Below are 22,106 nucleotides of genomic sequence, written 5' to 3' on the forward strand. Positions count from 1 at the left end.
CATCACGTAAGGGTACTAACAGACAACAGGGTGGTAGTGGCATATTTGAGTCATCAGGGGGGGACAAGGTCACAACCTCTGATGAAAGTGACGAAATCCATCCTGACTTAAGTAGAAGCCAAGCTGTCCTCCCTGACAGCCCTTCACATCAAAGGGACAGAGAATCAGACTGCAGATTTTTTAAGCAGAACGCAACTAAAACAGGGGGAATGGGAATTAAACACGGAGATATTCAATCACATAGTGGATTGTTGGGCGGGGCCCGGATATAGATCTGTTCACAAACAGTCAAAACCGGAAAACACAGGCATTTTGCTCAATAGATCCACGGGGGAATCCAGTGACCCTAGACGTCTTTCTAATTCCCTGGAATTTCAAACTAGCTTATGCTTTTCCTCCGATAGCTTTAGTTCCATTAGTTCTAAAGAAGATCAGGGAGGACAGAGCAAGAGTGATCATGATAGCCCCGTTCTGGCCAAAAAGAACATGGTTTCCATGGCTATGCCTAATGTCCATATCAGAGCCTTGGGTCCTCCCAGATATCCCAAACCTTCTGCGCCAGGGGCCAGTAAATCATCCACAAATAAAAAAACTTGCACATGACGGCCTGGAATTTGAGAGGGAACTTTTAACTGGGAAGGGGGTTTTCTCCAAATCTAGTTTCAACTCTGTTGGCCAGTAGAAAACCAGTAACTACGAGAGCATATGGCAAAGTCTGGAAAAAATTCCTCTCTAGTTCCGGTGTTGGCCTATCAGAGGAAATCCCAATTCAGGAAGTACTGGAATTCCTCCAAAAGGGTTAGAGAACGGCTTGGCAACAAGCCCTCTAAAAGTTCAAATCGCAGCATTAGGCGCCCTTTATAACCATGACTTGGCAGGGAACCACTGGGTTAAAAGGTTTATTAAAGCTTCAACTAGATCTAGGCCTGTCATACATCACAATTCTCCTCCCTGGGATCTGAACCTAGTTCTTTTGGCACTAACCAAAGCACCTTTTGAACCCTTATCGCAGGCTTCCTTAAAAATAATTTCCCTGAAAACCTCTCTACTGGTAGCACTAACCTCGGCTCGCAGGATCAGTGATTTGCAGGCTTTATCAGCTTACCCACCTCTAACCCAGATATTAGAGGACAGAGTGGTCCTTAGGACTGATCCATCCTACCTTCCTAAAGTGGCATCAAGATTTCATAGAACCCAAGAAATCTCCTTACCATCCTTTTGCCCAAATCCCAAAAATGAAAAAGAAAGAACTCTGCACACGCTAGATGTGAAGAGATGTCTAATCCATTATTTATCAGCCACGAGGGAGTGTAGGAAAGGGAGGGCTCTGTTTCTGTTTTCAGGGGCCAAACAAGGGACACAAAGCATCAGAAGCCACATTGGCGAGATGGGTAAGAGATGCCATCACCCTGTCATATACCTCATCCGAGGAAGCGGTTTCAGACAATTAAGGCACATTCAACCAGATCGGTGGCAACCTCTTGGGCAGTTAGAGCTGGAGCATCGATTGACCAGATATGTAGAGCAGCCACTTGGTCCTCTCCCTCTACATTTTTTAAGCACTACCAACTCGACCTATCTCCCTCTTCAGACTTAACCTTTGGTAGAAGGGTTCTGGAGGCAGTAATCCCACCCTAAATACACATTCTTTGAAATTCTCTCCGTGGTGCCGTCATGGGGGTAAGAGAATATCGTAGTTACTCACCGATAACGGTATTTCTCTGATCCCATGACGGCACCCGTATATTCCCTCCCTTCACGTATGGGTAACTACGATATTTTTTTTATTTCCCCCCCCACCACCACCAGTCTCAAGTATTTTATGACATTACTGCAGACACTATGTGTAAAATAAATGAATTAAATTAAAAAAGAAAGGTAAAAGTACCATGGTGTCACGGGTTTATGGACTAGAGTTCAAGTCCTCTTCCTCTCTGAAGAGACAATTTACATATTTAATTTCCCAGAGGAGTATGCGTGGCGTTTGTCTCCTCATACTGGCATGCCAGACCTGGCATGTCACTCTCTATAAGGAGAGAATTTACCTTTAATTTTAGTAATTCCTTTTGGTCATAATAGTGAAAAATAAACACTTTTTTTTCCACAAATATTGCCTAATATTGGTAAAAGAGAATGACATTGTGAAAAGCTGAAGCCCCATGCATCATTTAAAAAAAAAAAAAATGCTGAAAATTTGACTTTCCGAAATGAGAATAATTTATCATTTACTTTTTTTTTTTTTTCTTTTTTTTTTTTTTTTTTTAAACCGCATGTACGAAAAAAAAAAAATTAAAATATGCCTGGTCAGGAACTAGGATACATGGTGGCCCTGTGTTGAACTGGTTATTCTGTGTTGTTGTATTTTTTGGTGTGTTTTTTTTTCTGATTTTTAGAACTCTTTACATGACTGCCAGAAGCCATCTGAGCTTCTGATTGAGATTCTTTATCTTTTTCAGCAGCCATATAGATCATGGGAAGGGATGAAACTAACCAGGTCTGTTGACTCCTATTGGAGAATGTTGTGGGCATGCTCTGTGACTTGTGCAGGGGCCATTATGCAGGGAGGGGAGGGAAGTGAGATGTGATATCACCTACTGTGAATGGTGGATCCTGTGTTATCTACTGTATATAGAGGTGTTATTAGTCATTGTACAGGAGGAGGTGAGCTGTGACATCACCTATTGTGGATGGTGGATCCTGTGTTATCTACTGTATATAGAGGTGTTATCAGTCATTGTACCGGAGGAGGAGGTGAGCTGTGACATCATCTATTGTGTATGGTGGATCCTGTTATTTATTTACAATAACTAACACTTATTATTTTGCTACCTGTTATGATTTCATGACTGTTGTGAATTGATCTCTGCAGAGCAGGAAGTGTCAGTCCTAATATTATTATTTATTTCTATAGCACCATTGATTCCATGGTGTTGTACATGAGAAGGGGTTACATACAAATTACAGATATCACTTACAGTAAGTAACCTAACAATTACAGACTGATAGAGGGGTGACGACCCTGCCCTTGCGGGCTTACATTCTAGAGGATGGTGGGGATGGAGACAATAAGTTGAGGGTTGTAGGAGCTCCGGTGTTGGTGAGGCGGTAGCTTCGGTAGTGATGAGGAGGCAGCGGGGTCAGTGCAGGCTGTAGGCTTTCCTGAAGAGGTGAGTTTTCAGGTTCCGTCTGAAGGATCCGAATGTGGTTGATAGTCAGTTGTATTGGGGCAAGGAATTCTAGAGGATGGGGGATATTCTGGAGAAGTCTTGGAGGCGGTTGGGTGAGGAGCGAATAAGTGTGGAGGAGAGAAGGAGGTCTTGGGAGGACCGGAGGTTACGTGAGGGAAGATATCGGGAGATTAGTTCAGAGATATATGGAAGAGACAGGTTATGGATGGCTTTGTAGGTCAGTGTTAGTAATTTGAACTGGATACGCTGAGGGAATGGGAGCCAGTGAAGAGATTTGCAGATAGGAGAAGCGGAGGAGTAGCGAGGAGAGAGATGAATTATTCGGGCAGAAGAGTTAAGGATGGACTGGAGAGGTGGAAGGGTGTTAGCAGGGAGGCCATAGAAAAGGATGTTGCAGTTGTCAAGGCGGGAGATGATGAGGGCATACAAAAGCATTTTAGTAGATTGACGATTGAGGAAAGGACGGTTTCTGGAGATATTTTTGAGCTGGAGGCGACAGGAGGTGGAAAGAGCTTGGATGTGCGGTTTGAAGGACAGGGCAGAGTCGAGGGTTATTCCGAGGCAGCGGACTTCCAGTAAGGGGTAAAGCATGATGTCATTAATTTCGATAGATGGGTCAGGTAAGGAAGATCTATGGGATGGAGGAAAGATGAAGACACAAATCTGAATTTGTCCACATTCAGTTTGAGGAAGCGAGAGGAGAAGGAGGATATGGCTGATAGACACTTCGGGATTCTGAACAGCAGAGAGGTGACGTCTGGGCCAGAAAGGTAGATCTGAGTGTCGTCAGCATAAAGGTGGTACTGGAATCCATGGGATCCAGGCCAAGTGTATAGATTGAGAAGAGTAGGGGTCCTAGAACAGAGCCTTGGGGGACTCCAACAGAGAAAGGGTGGGATGAGGAGGTAGTGTGGGAGTGTGAGACGCTGAATGTGCGGTTGGAAAGGTATGAGGAGATCCAGGATAGGGCGAGGTCTTTGATGCCAAAGGAGGAGATGATCTGTAGTAGGAGGCAGTGGTCAACTGTGTCGAAGGCAGAGGACAGGTCTAGAAGGAGGAGTACAGAGTATTGTCCGTTAGCTTTGGCTGTAAGTAGGTCGTTAGTGATTTTGGTCAAGTTTGTCTCAGTTGAGTGATGGGGGCGGAAACCAGATTGTAGATTGTTAATATGAGGCTCTGATAAAAACTGCAAGAATTAATCTGTATTTTTTTTTGGTTGATTGACATGTTCTCTTTTAATTCCATTCTTTTGTGTTACAGAGTACGAGCGAGGAGGACATTGCATCTCCTCTGAACAGTACAGGTAAGACTAGGCCAGTGTTTCTCTAGACGGCCTGGGCTTGGAGCTCTCGTGGGGTGTGATGGCTGTCCTTATCCCATAGTTACACACAATGGGTCTATTCGGGATACAATCCTGCACTGCTTGACCTCAGTGATGTAGAACCATTATTGATGACGGAGCCTCGCTGGAGAACATGCTGTTTACTAACTACAAGTGCCGTCATGCAGGTGCCATTGTATGAAGCCGGTGCGAACATGTTTTGTACCATGTGTACATATCATATGGCACAAACCCATATACATCTCAAAGGAAAGTTCTGCTGCCGTGGCAAAACTTGCATTTTCACTCCCTGCCCACCTCCACTCTTGATCGCTCCTCGTAAATCTCATGAATCAGACATCACACAGACCCTGTCAGTCATCTATGGGGCTGAATGTGGCTCATTGGACCTGTTGATTTTCCACCAGTAACTTTGGTTTTGGCCATTACAGGTGCTAATGAAAGAGCAAGCAACCCTGCGCAGCCGGCTGTATCATCGCAGCCAGCACCAGCCACCCCAAGGACTAACGCTCAACCCTCAGGACCTAATAGTGCTCTAACAGGACCTACTCGTGTTACCCCAGGACCTGCCCGTAATCCAGCTCCGGCCAACAGACCACCAGGACCTGCCCAACCTGCTGCCTCTAGGCCGGCGGGTCCAACGAGGACACCAGGCCCTGTCCGAGGTACCCCAAGGCCGAATACAAGACCTGGAGCTAATCCTTTAGTCTACAAGATCAGAAGAGTTTCCGCACTTAGAAGATACTGTGTCCCAATCACAACTGTGGTGCTCATCTTGGCTTCTCTCGCCGTTATAGGCATTCTAAGTAAGTACAAAGAGTCCTTTTTTTTTTCTTGGTGTATATTGTGAGGGGTTGCCACGCTTAGCTGCTTCCTCAGGTAGACACAAACACTTTGGTGGTAAAACACCTGCTGGTTTATTAAAGTCAGCATACACCAAGGCAGGGATCAGAAAACAAACGCAGAGCCTTCCTGGCTTAATGGAAAGCAAAACAAAGTATAACAGTCCTTTCTCAAGACACCCACACCTGGCAATGTCCTTCACTCCTCCTTGGAGATCTGTGGGAGCACCTCCTCTCCCAAGACACACACACCCCACTGACACTCCACACAGGCTTTTTAACCCAGACCATGTGATGATCACCTGTCTGTGACCTCATCACAGGTCCTGTTAACACACATGCCAATGTCAGCTCTGCAGGAGGAGATTTGGTGAGCACCCTCCCACTCTGAGTACTCTCATAAAACCAGCCCATGTATGCAGCTTTCTTTAACCCTCATAACACTTAGTGTGCTGGAGGAAAATATCCTTGTTTCATACCTCTGACGTCAACATGCGCAGTGAACCATCTCGCCTCTTACTGTGCCAGTCACCCTGCCACAAAATATACAGTATTTCTTCAACTTTTTTAATATATTAAAATATATTTATTTTCTTTATATTATACACTGCTCAAAAAAATAAAGGGAACTCTCAACACATCTTAGATCTGAATGAATGAAATATTCTCATTAAATACTTTGCTCTGTACAAAGCTGAATGTGCTGACAACAAAATCACACAACAATCATCAATGGAAATCAAATGTATTAATCAATGGAGGTCTGGATTTGGAACGATACTCAAAATCAAAGTAGAAAATCAAATTACAGGCTGGTCCAACTTAAGTGGAAATGCCTCAAAACAAGGAAATGATACTCAGTAGTGTGTGTGGCCTCCACGTGCCTGTATGACCTCCCTACAACGCCTGGGCATGCTCCTGATGAGGCGGCGGATGGTCTCCTGAGGGATCTCCTCCCAGACCTGGACTAATGCATCTGCCAACTCCTGGACAGTCTGTGGTGCAACGTGACGTTGGTGGATGGTGCGAGACATGATGTCCCAGATGTGTTCAATCAGATTCAGGTCTGGGGAATGGGCGGGCCAGTCCATAGCTTCAATGCCTTCATCTTGCAGGAACTGCTGACACACTCCAGCCACATGAGGTCTGGCATTGTCCTGCATTTGGAGGAACCCAGGGCCACCTGCACCATTATAAGGTCTCGCAAGGGGTCTGAGGAGCTCATCTCAATACCTAATGGCAGTCAGGCTACCTCTGGCGAGCATGGACTGTGCGGCCCTCCAAAGAAATGCCACCCCACACCATTACTGACCCACTGCCAAACCGGTCATGCTGAAGGATGTTGCAGGCAGCAGATCGCTCTCCAGACTCTCACATCTGTTACATGTGCTCAGTGTGAACCTACTTTCATTTGTGAAGAGCACGCGGCGCCAGTGGCGAATTTGCCAATCCTGGTGTTCTGTGGCAAATGCCAAGCGTCCTGCACGGTGTTGGGCAGTGAGCACAACCCCCATCTGTGGACGTCGGGCACGCAAACATCCTCATGGAGTCGTTTTCTAACCATTTGTGCAGACACATGCACATTTGTGGACTGCTGAAGGTCATTTTGCAAGGCTCTGGCAGTGCTCCTCCTGTTCCTCCTTACACAATGGCTGAGGTAGAGGTCCTGCTGCTGGGTGGTTGCCCTCCTACGGCCCCCTCCATGTCTCCTGGTGTACTGGCCTGTCTCCTGCTAGCGCCTCCAGCCTCTGGACACTACGCTGACAGACACAGCAAACCTTCTTGCCACAGCTTGCATTGATGTGCAACCTGGATGAGCTGCACTACCTGAGCCACTTGTGTGGGTTGTAGAGTCCGTCTCCTGCTACCACAAGTGTGAAAGCACAACCAACATTCAGGAGTGACCAAAACCTCAGCCAGAAAGCATTGGTACGGAGATGTGGTCTGTGGTCCCCACCTGCAGAACCACTCCTTTATAGGGGGTGTCTTGATAATTGCCAATAATTTCCATCTATTGTCTATTCCATTTGCACAACAGCATGTGAAATTGATTGTCAATCAGTGTTGCTTCCTAAGTGGACAGTTTGATTTACTTGGAGTTATATTCTGTTTAAGAGTTCCCTTTATTTTTTTGAGCAGTGTGTATATATGTATATATATATATATATATATATATATATATATATATATATATATATATATATATATATATCTTGTTGAGCTCTATCTTGCAGCTTTCTCTGCCCAGAGGAGGTTCTGCAGGTGTCATAACTGTGTCAGTCATATACTCCAGATAGATCTTGTGCTGTCCGCAGGCACCACAAGGGGGAGCTCACTGAAGACTGATGAATACAGATCCAAATTATTCTTATCTGCAGGTTATGTGACAAGTGATAATCGCAGGGGACCCTCACGGGACCAAGCGTCCACTGTACCCCATGCACACTATTTGAGCACTACTTTTTCTTATTACTTTACGCTTTGTAGAGGTGGTAAAAACTCATTTACAATAGTTTCATTTTTTTACTTTACAGTTAAGGTGGTCCTAGATAATTACTACTTCTTCTGCACCAAATCCTTTAAGTTCATTCCCTTGGATAAATGGTGTGATGGGGTGCAGGACTGTAGCGGCAATGAAGATGAATTGCGTTGTGTTCAGAGAGTAGATTATAGCAATAACTCCATGGGTGAGTATTCCCCAACACCGTTCACTACATAGACTGTAATGCTAATTTTCACCTGCGGAGGCGCTATGGGGGATTTGGATGCTTGTTAGCCGCAGCCACTGAACAGCTAATTAGGCCTTGGACTGTGCAACAGCTGCAGGCTTATGCTTTAATTTTCTTGAGCGGATAGTAGATGGCGCTGTGCTAACTGTTGCAGTTTGTTGCTATGTGTAGCAGGTTTTTTACTGCATGACCTCTCGGGTCTTTTTTTTTTTTTTTTTGTCCGTTCTCTACAGGAATCCATTTTGTGAGGATTATTGGTTGCTGTATGTTCAAGCAAAGCAGTTCATTCTGCCACACTGTCTAGAAGCTGCAACATTAGATAACCCAAGCTCGTATTGAAAGGAACCTGTCCAAGGCAGACACTCCTTTTTTTAAAGGAGATAAGCAAGCAATTTTTAAAGTTGATGAGAAAATTAAATAAAAAAATTTAATTTTGCAGTAAGTGCCCTATCTAGCTCCACCCATGAGCTTCTGTCACCCATATATATTGTAGCTCCACCCATGAGCTTCTGTCACCCATATATAGTAGCTCCACCCATGAGCTTCTGTCACCCACATATATTGCAGCTCCACCCATGAGCTTCTGTCACCCTATATAACGGCCCCTCTCTCTTTACTTAAAGGGACTGTATATTTCAGTCTCAATTAGACCAGTTGGACCCGAAATATGCCTTAAGAAACCAAAGCACAGTTATATACAGTCATGGCCAAAAGTATTCACACCCCTGAAATTCTGTCAGATAATACTCAGTTTCTTCCTGAAAATCATTGCAAACACAAATTCTTTGGTAGTATTATCTTTATTTAATTTGTCTTAAATGAAAAAACACAAAAGAGAATGAAGCAAAAAGCAAAACATTGATCATTTCACACAAAACTTAAAAAATGGGCCAGACAAAAGTATTGGCACCCTCAGCCTAATACTTGGTTGCACAACCTTTAGCCAAAATAACTGCGACCAACCGCTTCCGGTAACCATCAATGAGTTTCTTACAATGCTCTGCTGGAATTTTAGACCATTCTTCTTTGGCAAACTGCTCCAGGTCCCTGATATTTGAAGGGTGCCTTCTCCAAACTGCCATTTTTAGATCTCTCCACAGGTGTTCTATGGGATTCAGGTCTAGACTCATTATCGGCCACCTTAGAAGTCTCCAGTGCTGTCTCTCAAACCATTTTCTAGTGCTTTTTGAAGTGTGTTTTGGGTCATTGTCCTGCTGGAAGACCCATGACCTCTGAGGGAGACCCAGCTTTCTCACACTGGGCCCTACATTATGCTGCAAAATTTGTTGGTAGTCTTCAGACTTCATAATGCCATGCACACGGTCAAGCAGTCCAGTGCCAGAGGCAGCAAAGCAACCCTAAAACATCAGGGAACCTCCGCCATGTTTGACTGTAGGGACCATGTTCTTTTCTTTGAATGCCTCTTTTTTCTCCTGTAAACTCTATGTTGATGCCTTTGCTCAAAAAGCTCTACTTTTGTCTCATCTGACCAGAGAACATTCTTCCAAAACATTTTAGGCTTTTTCAGGTAAGTTTTGGCAAACCAGCCTGGCTTTTTTATTTTCTCGGTGTAAGAAGTGGGGTCTTCCTGGGTCTCCTACCACACAGTCCTTTTCATTCAGATGCCTACGGATAGTACGGGTTGACACTGTTGTACCCTCGGACTGCAGGGCAGCTTGAACTTGTTTGGATGTTAGTCGAGGTTCTTTATCCAACATCCGCACAATCTTGTGTTGAAATCTCTTGTCAATTTTTCTTTTCCGTCCACATCTTGGGAGGTTAGCCACAGTGCCATGGGCTTTAAACTTCTTGATGACACTGCGCACGGTAGACACAGGAACATTCAGGTCTTTGGAGATGGACTTGTAGCCTTGAGATTGCTCATGCTTCCTCACAATTTGGTGTCTCAAGTCCTCAGACAGTTCTTTGGTCTTCTTTCTTTTCTCCATGCTCAATGTGGTACACATAAGGACACAGGTTGAGTCAACTTTAATCCATGTCAACTGGCTGCAAGTGTGATTTAGTTATTGCCAACACCTGTTAGGTGCCACAGGTAAGTTACAGGTGCTGTTAATTACACAAATTAGAGAAGCATCACATGATTTTTCGAACAGTGCCAATACTTTTGTCCACCCCCTTTTTTATGTTTGGTGTGGAATTATATCCAATTTGGCTTTAGAACAATTCTTTTTGTGTTTTTTCATTTAAGACAAATTAAATGAAAATAATACCAAAGAATGTGTTTGCAATCATTTTCAGGAAGAAACTGAGTATTATCTAACAGAATTGCAGGGGTGTCAATACTTTTGGCCATGACTGTATGACTAGTAATAATACAATACAGTTCGTACCTTACCAGGCGCAATACTCTTGTTTGTTTGTTCTTGTTTCACAGTCCGGCTGACAGACTCCAACTCAATCGCACAGATCTACGGCTATGGAAGGTGGAACTACATTTGTTATGATGGTTTTGATGCTGCAAGAGCTAAAGCTGTCTGTGCGGAGCTGGGATACTCTAGGTATATTTTATTCAAAGAAATGATGATTAATAACCACTGACTGTAATCACCAGTAAATAAAAGTGGTCACAGTGTATAAGTGGCTTGTGCAAGGTCAGATCTGGGCAGTAAGAATTAGTTGTCTGGGGTTTTTATTTTTGTCTTTTTTTTTTTTATTTCAATGAGTAAGACTTTTTTTTTTTTTTTTTTTTTTTTTTCTTTTTAAGCATTGTATCTGAATCAGAATCTTGCTTGCCTCTTTTAAGATACAGCTTGCTTAGGCTTGCAGCTCTACAGAATTTGCAGTAAAGCCCTAAAGCAAAGAATGTTCCTTGCTTTGACTTGTCCCAGACCAGATAGGACTCCTTCCATAACATAAATGAGGTTGGCGCCTGCCCTCTAGTGGTTGCAGTTAGAGTAGCATCTTCTCCAGAACCTCTATAGCATGTAAAATATAAAGTATATAGTTCTACAACATTGTGCTGTTTATTGATCTGTGAGTCTATTTCTGTATATTTACACCCTATCCATGAAATAGTCTGTAGTCGATACAATAACACATGACCGCTCCTCTGTGGTAGGAATCACATATAGAGGCAGACGCTGAGAATAAAACCCATTCTGTTCTTCTGTTTCAGTAACCCTACATTTACCTTTGTAACTAGAAGTGATATCAATGGGCCGTTCAGTACCATTCAGCTCGGCAGTCATGGGATAGAGGTCAATCCTCTTTTTGGGTGAGTAAAAGTCTAGAAATAGCCAATGTACGTTATCGTTCACATTAATCCCTCTTTGTCTAGGTTCACACTTGGGTCGGAGCCTCTTCTAGCATGTAGCGCTACTACTTTTTTTTTTTTTTTTTCCTATGAAAACCATCCGAATGGAAACTTTACCCGACCCGCCTGGTGCCATTTGGGTCCTTTTATCGAAGAAAGCCATGTTTTGAACGTTAATTTTGTCTGTCCGGTCCTAAAAAAATGGAGTAGACCAAACTCCAAGATGATCCTCTTTATCATAGCCAGGACTTAGGGTCTCCGACTGTATTAGCCTTGGGCTATGTTCACACTTCCTTTTGGACATTCTGTTCCATTTTTTTGGAATACACAGAATTAATGTTCGAAACGGATGAGTTTCATAACATTTAAAATGGAAATAAAGGGGCATTGCGGATTATTATGGGGTCTCTCTGGTTTATGGGCCAAGTTTTTAAAATGGAAGGTAAAGTGCATTATAGTGCTTCCCTTTTTTTTTTTTTTATAAATAAAACTGAAGGAAATATAAAGTGTTTGAACTTTTTTTTTTTTTTTTTTTCATTCCATGGTTGGTCCACTAAAAACGGATGACAAATTGCTGGTTAATTTTTTTCAGATCTGCTTGGACTTAAATGGCTCATTCTGATCTGCAAAAACGGATGAGAATAGAACAAACGATGAGCTAAATGGATTCGGCACACGGATCCATTAAAAAAAAAATTACAAGTGTGAATAGTTCTATTAAGGCTACATTCCCACAATGAGTTTTGGGTGATTTTTTTTTTTTTTTTTTTTTTTATTTTTATTTTTTATGCTGCGTAAAGATGCAAGTAGCCTATTTTACTTAATGGGTGCTGAAAATCTGCAACATCAAAAACTCACCAAAAGCTCATTGTGGGAACATAGCCGAACAGTGGGAAAATTGGATATGGTCGTATTTGCCTTTTACCTAGACTCTCTGCTCATTGGGGTGCCTTCTGATTTTTCAGCACCTGCTCGTCTGGCAGCGTTGTGTCGCTCAGCTGTATAAGTGAGTATTATCGCTGTCTATGCCGGATCTCCTGACTAGTCCTCGGCTCGCGTGTTTTGGGTGCGTAGATTCTTCGGAAGTCCTTTAAGTCTCATTTATTTCACTTTGTCCCTTTTTTAGCCTGTGGTGCTAATCATGATAAACAACGAATTATCGGAGGACAGGACTCCTCTATCGAGCATTCCCCCTGCCAGGTCAGCCTGCAGTACTTGGGGCAGCACTCGTGCGGAGGATGCGTCCTTACTCCCCGCATTATCCTAAGTGCGGCACATTGCTTCCAAAAGTAAGTCATGGTCTTGTGTATATGTACAGTATATATGGATACCAGTTCTCATTAGGGAAGGTGCAGACGCCTGTATTTTTGGTCCAAGTGAGATCTGACAAAACATCGGATCGCTCTCGGACCAATGTTCTAGGAGGCCGTGCACATGTCCCATTTTATTTTATTTTTTACCATCTAACAGTCAGTTCAAGGGAAGATAAATAATCACAGCCCAATTTTCATCTGATATTTGGGTCGCACTTGGCCATGCAAGTCCATGGGGGAACAATTGAACCGCACTTAGGTGACCTCCAACTAAAGTCTCGTTTTCATGGACTGCGAGAATGGAGAACATGTAGATTTTTATTTCCATCTTCTCTCCTCTGATCAGTGCGATAAGCATAATCGGAACCATTTTCTTGGATGAGAGAAAATACAGTCGTGTGACCCGAGCCTTAAAGAGACCAATCAAATATGGTGTCTTATCGGTGATGCAACATATTGGGGGAGGGGAAACAAAAATGTAGATTAGTTAGCATTCCTCTGCGAGATGGCTATCGCACTAGTCGCAGATTCGCACCATTAGGGGGTCGGTACAATTATAGAAGTCCATGTCTCAACCATACAAAGTCGGCACCTGCCTCTAACTTCAGTGACTGAGCACGTTTTAACCCCGTAGATGCCACTGTCGCTTGGCAAGATCCTACTGAAGCCCCCCCCCCCCCCCCCCATAGCTGCCATATTTCTTCTTTTTTTTTTTTTAAAGTTCACTATCTAAAACAAGTAAAATCTAAAATGTATATATTATATAATACATTTTCACTCTAGCCCTCGCTGTTTCCCTCGCCCTCGCTGTTTCCCTCGCCCTCGCTGTTTCCCTCGCCCTCGCTGTTTCCCTCGCCCTCTTGCCATCGCCGTCTCCCTTCGCCCTCGCTGTTTTCCCTCGCTCTTTCAGTACCTAAAATAGTAAACTATTGTCATCCTAATCTACAATTTGTCCTGCATAAAACAAGCCCCGGCACGGCAGTGAGATATAATATTTCAGCGTGGTGATGTTGCCTATAGATAATTCCAACTTCTCCGCATCTAGAGGCGAGCAGCAGGTGGACCGATGGCGCGTTCAGGCCGGACTCTCCACTCTTACCTACCTCTTTGCATCACAAGTGGATAAGATCTTCATTCACACCTTGTACAACCTGGACCTAAGGCCGTATGACATTGCCATTCTTAAACTGAAGAGCGATCTGACCTTCTCGGGTAACTATGTTTTGTTATTACTGTCCATTCTGCACCATTTTCAGATGTAAGATTCCTAAATTAGACTAAATCCAGTTGGAAAATGTGGTGTATGAAACGCGTGCCAGATTTTGTGACTGATCACTTCTGACTCAACCCCCGCCCATCAAAACGTCTCGCCTGTTGAATGTTTTTAGACTTTAGAGAGAAGGTGTTATACAGATTACACCTGTGCTGGAACAGCAGCGACTGGAGCAAGCGATGATTACTGCTGTTTAACCACTTGGCTGCCACTGCCAGTCTCTGATCGCAGCATTTAAGCGGTTTTAACAACTCTGGGTAAATTAGTTATGTTGGCATTTGGGTGCCTACTAGTTATAAGCGAGCGTGCTGGGATAAGGTGTTATCTGACCATGCTTGGGTGCTAACCGAGTGTCTTCCGCGTGCTTGAAAAATGTCAGAGTCCCTGCGGCTGCATGTCTCATGGTTGTTTGACAGCAACAACACATGCAAAGATTGCCTGTAGAACAGCCGCGAGATATGCAGCCATGGGGACTTGAACATATTTTTTGAGCACACCGAAGACACTGGGCTAGCACCAGAGCATGGTCAGCTAACACCATGGTCATCACTACTGGCTACTATGAGCCCAATATATTGGTGCTCGCATGAAGCTCAACCTTGGGCTTATGGGGAGATTTATTAAACTTAATATATACTGATTTTTTTTTAAGGTATTTTGTTATATAGCATAAGCCAGCAAGTCCCTTGGGGGACTAAAAAAAAATTAAGGGGAAAAAAAGTTAAAATAAGAATATTTAGTATCACTGAGTCCATAAATAAATGTTAACCAATACAGTAAAACAAAAACTTTAAACTTGCCACTTGCTTTGCTCCTCACCAAACTATGCAATATAGTTATCAAAACTGCCGTTAAAAACTACAGCTCTTCACACAAAAAATAAGCCCTAACACAGCTGCATTGAGGAGAGAAAAAGTTGTCGTCAGAAATGGCCAAACAAACCAAACTTGCTTTACAAAGTTTATTTTTTAATTTTTTAAACTGTAAATGTTTGGTATCTCCGTGATTGTACTGACCTTGGAAAATCATATTGCTGGATCATTTTGTTTTAACTCATTCTGCAAAAAAAAGGGAAAAAAGCCCCCAAAAAACCCCAAACCTTCGAACAGTGATGTTGGTGCAGAAATAAATGGGTCTTAGGAATGTGGGTGGAATAAAGGATAGCACGAAAAGTAAAAGGGGTTGGGATTGTCTGAGCATAGTTTTAGATTGGCTGGTCAATGGATGCAGAGGTACAATGAAACGGGACCTGTGTGTCATCCGTGCCACGGCCATTCGTCACAGACCTCATAACTTGGAGCTATTGTCATCAGATTAGACAGGATTGGGTTAGAGGCTTCTATTAATGGACTCGTCTGCATGTAACTGTGCACCGTTCCCGAAGAGCAAGCAGGATATTTTTGGATCCGTCTTCTCACCTTCCACATTCCAGGCACAATGCTATATGACTATGCAGTTTATATTTTTTTAGCCTTCTTTCATATATGCACTATTTCCTTATTCCACAACGAAAAAAAAAAACCCAAATATCACCAATGAAGGAATCTGCACATAGACACAAAGGACCATCCTGAATAGACTCGTCAATAACTAAAATTAACAGTTCAAACACTAGCCAGCACTCACATCTTCTTAAAAGAATTTATGAATTGATTCATTATAAAAGACACAAAAAATGGTACAACATCACAAAAATTAAAAAGTCAGCAAGTAAATATCTGCTGCGCTCCCAGGCAACATATTTCAGACCTACATGGGGCAAGGTCAAGGACAAAGGACCAAGAAGCACAGCCGATATTTTTCTAACTTTTTTTTAATTTTTGCGCTGTTGTGTTCTACCATTTATTTTTTTTTGTGCCTTTTTTATACTACTGGATCAAAAAAGCAATTCTCTTAAGAAGATGTGAGTGCCGACTATCATTTGGACCGTTGCTATTACTGAAGTGCCGAGCACCTGGATGGGGGAGCGGATTGCTCCTTTTTCAAATAACTAAAATGGCAGGATCTTTGAGCCTAGATGGAAAATTTGTGAATAAAATATGGTAATGCAAAATTCTGCAAATAGAGGTCTTCTCTATAATGGGCTCCTACTGGATAAGAATGTAGGGCATTGTGTATTATTCCTAGACGTTTGGTAGAAATGTTATGAGCAGAGTACCATTCGATAGTTAATGCTCCACTTAGCTGTCTTTTTCAGCTGGATGCTAAATAAAGTATATAGCTTTCAAACCACCAAAGTTGTTAAATGAGAACTCCCAGAATTTGCTGACCATGGATGGAGGAGACCTGCTCTTCTAGTTTGTGTCCACCTTTATTTTCACTGACCAAACTCTTTTTTTCCATCTTTGACATCCTAGATTCCATACAGGCGATCTGTCTTCCAGGGTTTGATATCAGCTTGCCGGATAACGCACCATTGTCGGTGACAGGCTGGGGTCACACTGTGGAAGGAGGAGGTACGTTTATGTTGGAAGTCATTTCTGTCAAATTTTGCCTTGTTTTTCCAGATCTGTCCTTCCTCTAATTTGACTTTAATCCAATCAATTTTTTTCATTTTTTTTTTTTTTTGGCTCATTTCTCTAAATTTTTCCCCTTTACAGCAACCTTGGCCTCCACCCTTCAGAGAGTCTCTATCAATTTAATATCCAGAAGTGTTTGCAACCAGGAGTATTACGGTCAAGTGACGGATACCATGCTGTGCGCCGGCCGACTCTCGGGTGGGCTCGACACTTGTCAGGTACCTTTTTCATTTGCTTTCAGCACAGTTTGAGGCAAATTGGTTCCCTTTTGGAGGGAAAGATAATTCTGGTAGTGTCATCGTTTTACTTCCAGGTTGCTTCCTCCAATGTCCAACCCTTTACGAGGCTTTCAACGGGATTGTAATAAGCAAATCTACTGCCGGCTGTTTTGGGATGTTGCTCCTCAGAAATTCTTTAACACTGCTTAGGCTCCACAGGGACGAGGGGAAAAGTACCCCAAAACAGACGAGAAGCCAATGAGACCCCATACCCTACTGCTCTCCAGAGCTGGCCACCATCACTAATGGCATTTGAGAGAATAGACTGCCAAGTCACTGATGTATTAAACTGCAAAATCTTTCATATTTTATCATATATACAGTTTATGTATCAGAAGGATGAAAATAAACTTTCTTTTCTAGGGCGACAGTGGAGGACCTTTGGTGTATTTGGGTGAAAATTCACGCTGGGAACAAGTTGGTATTGTCAGCTGGGGAGACGGCTGCGGGCGACCGAGCAAAGTTGGAGTATATACATATGTCCCGCCATTTCTGTCATGGATGTATGGAATAATGAAGGTAACTGCTTCTGCCGACAGCTCTGCATCCTGACAAATATTCTTCTTGTAGGGAAATTACATTTGGGGGGGAAGCAAAAGGAGTGGTGAGAGGAGGGGCAATTTAGGAGCAGAGAAGGGGAGATAGATGGAGAGGCAGGATGAGGGGCCATGGGTCAAAAGGAAGAGTGAGAGAGGCAAAGGGGGAAGAGGGATGAGTAGGAGTGAGAGGGGCCAAGGGGTGAGGGATGGAAAGAGGCGGACAAGGGATGAGAGGAGGGGAAGAGATGAGGGGTGGAAAAAGGGGCATGAGAGGGGGAAGAGGTGAGGGGTGGAAAGAGGGGACAAGAGGAGTGAGAGGAGCAAAGGGGTGTAAGGAGGGGGAAGAGGTGGGGGGATAAGAGAAGGGGTAGGAAGAGAGGGCAAGAGGAGTGGGGGGCAAAGGGCTGAAAGGAGGGGGAAGAGGTGGGGCAAGGGGGATGAGGAAGAGGAGATGGCAAGAGGAGGGGTGTAAAGGGGGATGAGGGGCAAGAGGAAGAGCGATGGGGACAAAAGGGCGAGAGGAGGGGCAAGAGGGGTGGGTAGGTGAGAGGACGAGTGAGGGGCAAAGGGGTGGAAGGAGGGGGAAGAGGTGGGGGGAAGAGGATGGGTGGGAAGAGGGGGCAAGAGGAGGAGTGGAAAGGGGGATGAGGTAGAATGAGGGAAAAGAGGAAAGGGGCAAGAAGAGGAGTGAGAGACAAGGAGCAAGAGCAGGATGGGGGAAGAGGAGGGGTAGAAAGGAGGGGCAAAGGGGAAGAAGAGGGGTGAAGGAGCCAGACAAACATGAATGCTTGATCCATATTCATGTTTCTATTTTTCTTTTCAGGCAGAATTGTAGCCCCTGCAGAGGATCTGCCCCTGTCCTATTTATTACATTTTCTTCTTCCACCTCCTTCTGACCTAGTGAAGATTATGGGTCGAGCACGAGATATGACTACTGTGTTAGTCTCTCTAAGAAGATGATGATGGCTTGCTCCTCCGCTCTGAGGGTCCAGAGCTGCTGATTCTTCAGTTCTCTCCAATTACAAGGAATAAGATGACTATAAAACCCTGAACTTCGTCGTCATCCTCCTCGGTCTCCGGGCTGTTTTGCAGTCACGTTGTCCTTTTGCAGACCTCCATTAAGATTATACAGGGATTTCTCAGCCCTCGCTCGTCGCACCGGGCATTGCTGAGATGGTTGCACCGTTACCAATAGTCACTTTTAATATAGCTGCTGATATTTATCCTGTATGACACTTAATGAGTCACTACCGTCTTTATTTTTGTTTTTTAATAAATCAAAGGAAAATTAGAAACTTTGTAAAATCTTATCAGAGAAATCCACATTTTTCTCCTCCTGGACTGATCATTCATTCTCAATATATTGGTAATATGAGTCTTCACATGTGTAAATACAGATTTTCCCATTACGGAGATAGATGACAGTTTGTGCTCATAAAGTTCTATGGAGAATAGGAGAACTTGCAGCAGAATGTCTGTGCCTCCTCTTTCTCCATGGAATTTTTTGAGCACTAACTGTGATCTCCCATCTCTGTAACAGGGGAATGACAGTCTTCACTAAATACAAAATTTATAGCTTTTACCTGTGAATTGAGAGTGAAAGATCAGTCCAGGAGGAGAAAAAAGCAGATATCTCTGATAAGATATATTACAAAGTTGCTTATTTTTATGTTTTTACTATTGATTTATGAAAGAAAAATTAAAGCGACGTTTACACTTGGAGAAGTGCTTGTTTATTCTTTAGATTAACCCTATAACTTGATATATTAATGAGCGCTACCCCACAATGGGGTCACTGGAGGTTTATAGCTCATAGCTGTAGTGTAGCACCCCACAAAGTGCTCTCATTTTATGACATTGGAAATGGGCTGTGTTTTGCAGGTGTTTTTATTACTGGAGAGGAGACTAAGGGTAAATCGCAGTCCACACTGTGGCTATTCCTTGTTCAGACGCCTTCTGATTTTTGTACATAATGTATCTAGGAACTAAGTGAGCTGTGTATATAATTTTTAGTGCCAATTAAATGTTGTTATTACTGTAACTTTTATGTATTTGTTTAATAAAAAGTATAACTTCTAAACCAATTACTTCTCATATTTGCTCTTGACTTTTTTTTTTTTTGTCATCGAAGTCCCTTATTTAAAGTGGTTCTGTGTGAGATTAGAGACAACCTCTCGCTTGTCCGAAAGCTATGGCTGATACTGGAGCTATAGACATTAAAAAATAAATACACTTGCAATTCTCACACTGGCCACTAGGTGTAATTTTGGACTTCCACTTTAAGCTTACAATTAGATGGTAGCTGCAATAGACTGTATGAATAGGAGTGAAATTGGAGAATGCTCTAATCTGGGCAGAGGAGATTGTATAGGAGGAGGAGGTGAGCTCTGACACCGCCTATTGTGAATGGTGGATATCTACTGTATATAGAGGTGTTATCAGTCATTGTACAGGAGGAGGTGAGCTGTGACATCACCTATTGTGAATGGTGGATCCTATGTTATCTACTGTATATAGAGGTGTTATCAGTCATTGTACAGGAGGAGGAGGTGAGCTGTGACATCACTTATTGTAAATGGTGGATCCTATGTTATCTACTGTATATAGAGGTGTTATCAGTCATTGTACAGGAGGAGGTGAGCTGTGACATCATCTATTGTGAATGGTGGATCCTGTGTTATCACTGTATATAGAGGTGTTATCAGTCATTGTACAGGAGGAGGAGGTGAGCTGTGACATCACCTATTGTGAATGGTGGATCCTGTGTTATCTACTGTATATAGAGGTGTTATCAGTCATTGTACAGGAGGAGGAGGAGGTGAGCTGTGACATCACCTATTGTGAATGGTGGAGCCTGTTATCTACTATGCATACAGAAGTGTTGCCTTTCACTGTAATTGTCTGTTATGATAATAAGACTGTCATCTGTACAGTGTTAATTGTTCTGGCTCTAGGCAGGTCCATGCGTCTTCCCTCTGTCATAGCTAGAGCCATCTGCTAGTAAATCTACAGTTCCTAAGCATTGGCTAGAAGTAGATGCTTGGTGCTGGCTCAGCTCTGCTGTTTCTGGGTGCTGTCCACACATTTAACTTTTTACGAGGATGTCATGTCCCCTTGGAAGACCTGGAGTTAGATTTTCACATCTGGTAATGAATCGCAGGTCTTCTTTAGAGATGGTGTGATTTGTGTCCCATATTAAATGGTTTGTTTTCTCTGGTGCTGAAGAGGTTAACAACGCTTTCTATGCTGGTCAGAAACTTGCAGCTTCATTTCAGCTGCTTCTGATCTGGTCATTACCTCTTCCTATAAAAACTGGTCAGACATTCTTGTCCCTGCTGGTGAGATTCGTCTTCCTGTGCTATGTGCTAAAGCTAAGTGGTTGCAGTAGATTTGCTGTAGCAGTATTCTGTGGTTTGCTGTTGTACGTGTGTGTTTGTCTCCTGGTCCCTTGTCCCATCTAGTTTATTCCTCCCTGTCCCTTTTCTCCTCCCTATTGTTGGTTAGTGTTTTTCGATGATAGAGGTTTTCTGTTATCCCTGTTTTGTCTTTGTGCCTGGTTTACCTTACATTTCTATCCCATGCCTCCTGGGGTGGAAGAGGGGACAGATCAGGGTTTAACAGGAGCATAGTAAGGTCTGAGACCCAGGCCTCTCTATCTTCAAGAGTACCCCCGGGACAGGAATAGTTAGGGTTCCAGATCCAGGTTCAGTTTGAGACCCCTTCCTTACCGAAAACAATCAGACAATCAAAGCATGACACAACTTTTTCAAGGTGCCAGCCTGCATTTCCTGCTCTGCTGATTGTTGTACCGTACAGCATTCCAGCTCCAATGATCCTCTTCCCATCCAACATATCGAGCTTTACTGGTCCTTGTTGCCCCATGTGATACCTAGCTTGTCCAACACTGCTGCATTAACTTGTCCTGACCTACGGCGTACAGAATCGCCTCACCAGGTGAGCCCAGAATGTACAGAACAGGAAGTGAGCATCTAGAATACGCCTAGAGGCCAATGTGAAAATTGTGAGATTTCTGATACTTTAGTTTTATATAATTAGATAATCCTGACTAGATTTGTATTTTTTTATTTTTTTTTTTACCAAGAATACATATCTAATTTAACCTACTGTGTTGATCCAGATGTTACAAATGCCCTGTAACGGGATTCCAGTTCGCTCATAGAAAAACTTCCTTGCCACCTTCAAATGGCAATTTAGAATAAAACTTGGACCAACGTCCCATTACAGAATCTAGTGCCTGTGACCTATAATACATTTCTACAGAAAGGCATCCAGACCTCCTCCAACGACTCCAAGGACAATCAAGGACGAACCAAATTTATTAAGAGTCGTGGACTTTTGATTCAACACTGACACATGGAATGGCAGTTTTTGTCAAAAACCCTGTGGGGAAAATTTATCAAAAGAACATTTTGTCTCTCCACAATAAGGGGGGGGGGGCAAGTCTTGGCCACTTTACTCCTCCTCTTTTGCCTATGAAGCTGCCTACAGGCATAACGGAGAGGTCGGCTTTCAATTTTGGGCCAGCAAGGCATTGGATAATAGCAGGAGCAATACATCTTGGAAAGTGAGGTTGAATGGGGTCCCAACACATATAGTGCAGGCAGAATACAGCTATAAAAGTAGTGCTCAGACAAAAAAAAAAAAAAGCAGAGGACTCGTTATAGAGGTATGAGCATTGGAATATTTGACTGGTATCTGCGCCAAAACTTTTTTACTTTGTTGTAGGTGGTCGGGGCAGCAAGACCATTCTTTGATGTGAAACGATGGGTAGAAATGACTGATGACAAC

The 22,106-nt window shown here is 43.2% G+C and overlaps 2 protein-coding genes across 3 annotated transcripts in view; one reads left to right on the top strand and one right to left on the bottom strand.

Annotated features, from left to right (window-relative positions):
• SMIM35 (small integral membrane protein 35) overlaps positions 1–10,545 on the bottom strand; it is a 65,193-nt gene extending 54,648 nt beyond the window's left edge. The window contains exon 1 of the mRNA XM_077249903.1: positions 10,453–10,545. The gene's annotated coding sequence lies outside the window, so the exon portion shown is untranslated. The remainder of the gene's footprint in view (positions 1–10,452) is intronic.
• The window catches only part of LOC143764379 (transmembrane protease serine 4-like), a 41,335-nt gene extending 21,954 nt beyond the window's left edge, over positions 1–19,381 (top strand). For both annotated transcript variants that reach the window (XM_077249901.1, XM_077249900.1), the window contains 12 exons: positions 4,449–4,491; positions 4,962–5,336; positions 7,907–8,059; positions 10,497–10,620; positions 11,238–11,336; positions 12,341–12,381; positions 12,502–12,664; positions 13,734–13,900; positions 16,319–16,417; positions 16,562–16,698; positions 17,122–17,277; positions 18,121–19,381. In XM_077249901.1, the coding sequence (XP_077106016.1) occupies positions 4,449–4,491; positions 4,962–5,336; positions 7,907–8,059; positions 10,497–10,620; positions 11,238–11,336; positions 12,341–12,381; positions 12,502–12,664; positions 13,734–13,900; positions 16,319–16,417; positions 16,562–16,698; positions 17,122–17,277; positions 18,121–18,132 (1,569 nt within the window). In that variant the 3' untranslated portion in view covers positions 18,133–19,381. The remainder of the gene's footprint in view (positions 1–4,448; positions 4,492–4,961; positions 5,337–7,906; positions 8,060–10,496; positions 10,621–11,237; positions 11,337–12,340; positions 12,382–12,501; positions 12,665–13,733; positions 13,901–16,318; positions 16,418–16,561; positions 16,699–17,121; positions 17,278–18,120) is intronic.
• Positions 19,382–22,106: the final 2,725 nt, after the last annotated feature.

Source organism: Ranitomeya variabilis, chromosome 4, assembly GCF_051348905.1.
Source record: "Ranitomeya variabilis isolate aRanVar5 chromosome 4, aRanVar5.hap1, whole genome shotgun sequence".
NCBI lineage: Eukaryota > Metazoa > Chordata > Amphibia > Anura > Dendrobatidae > Ranitomeya > Ranitomeya variabilis.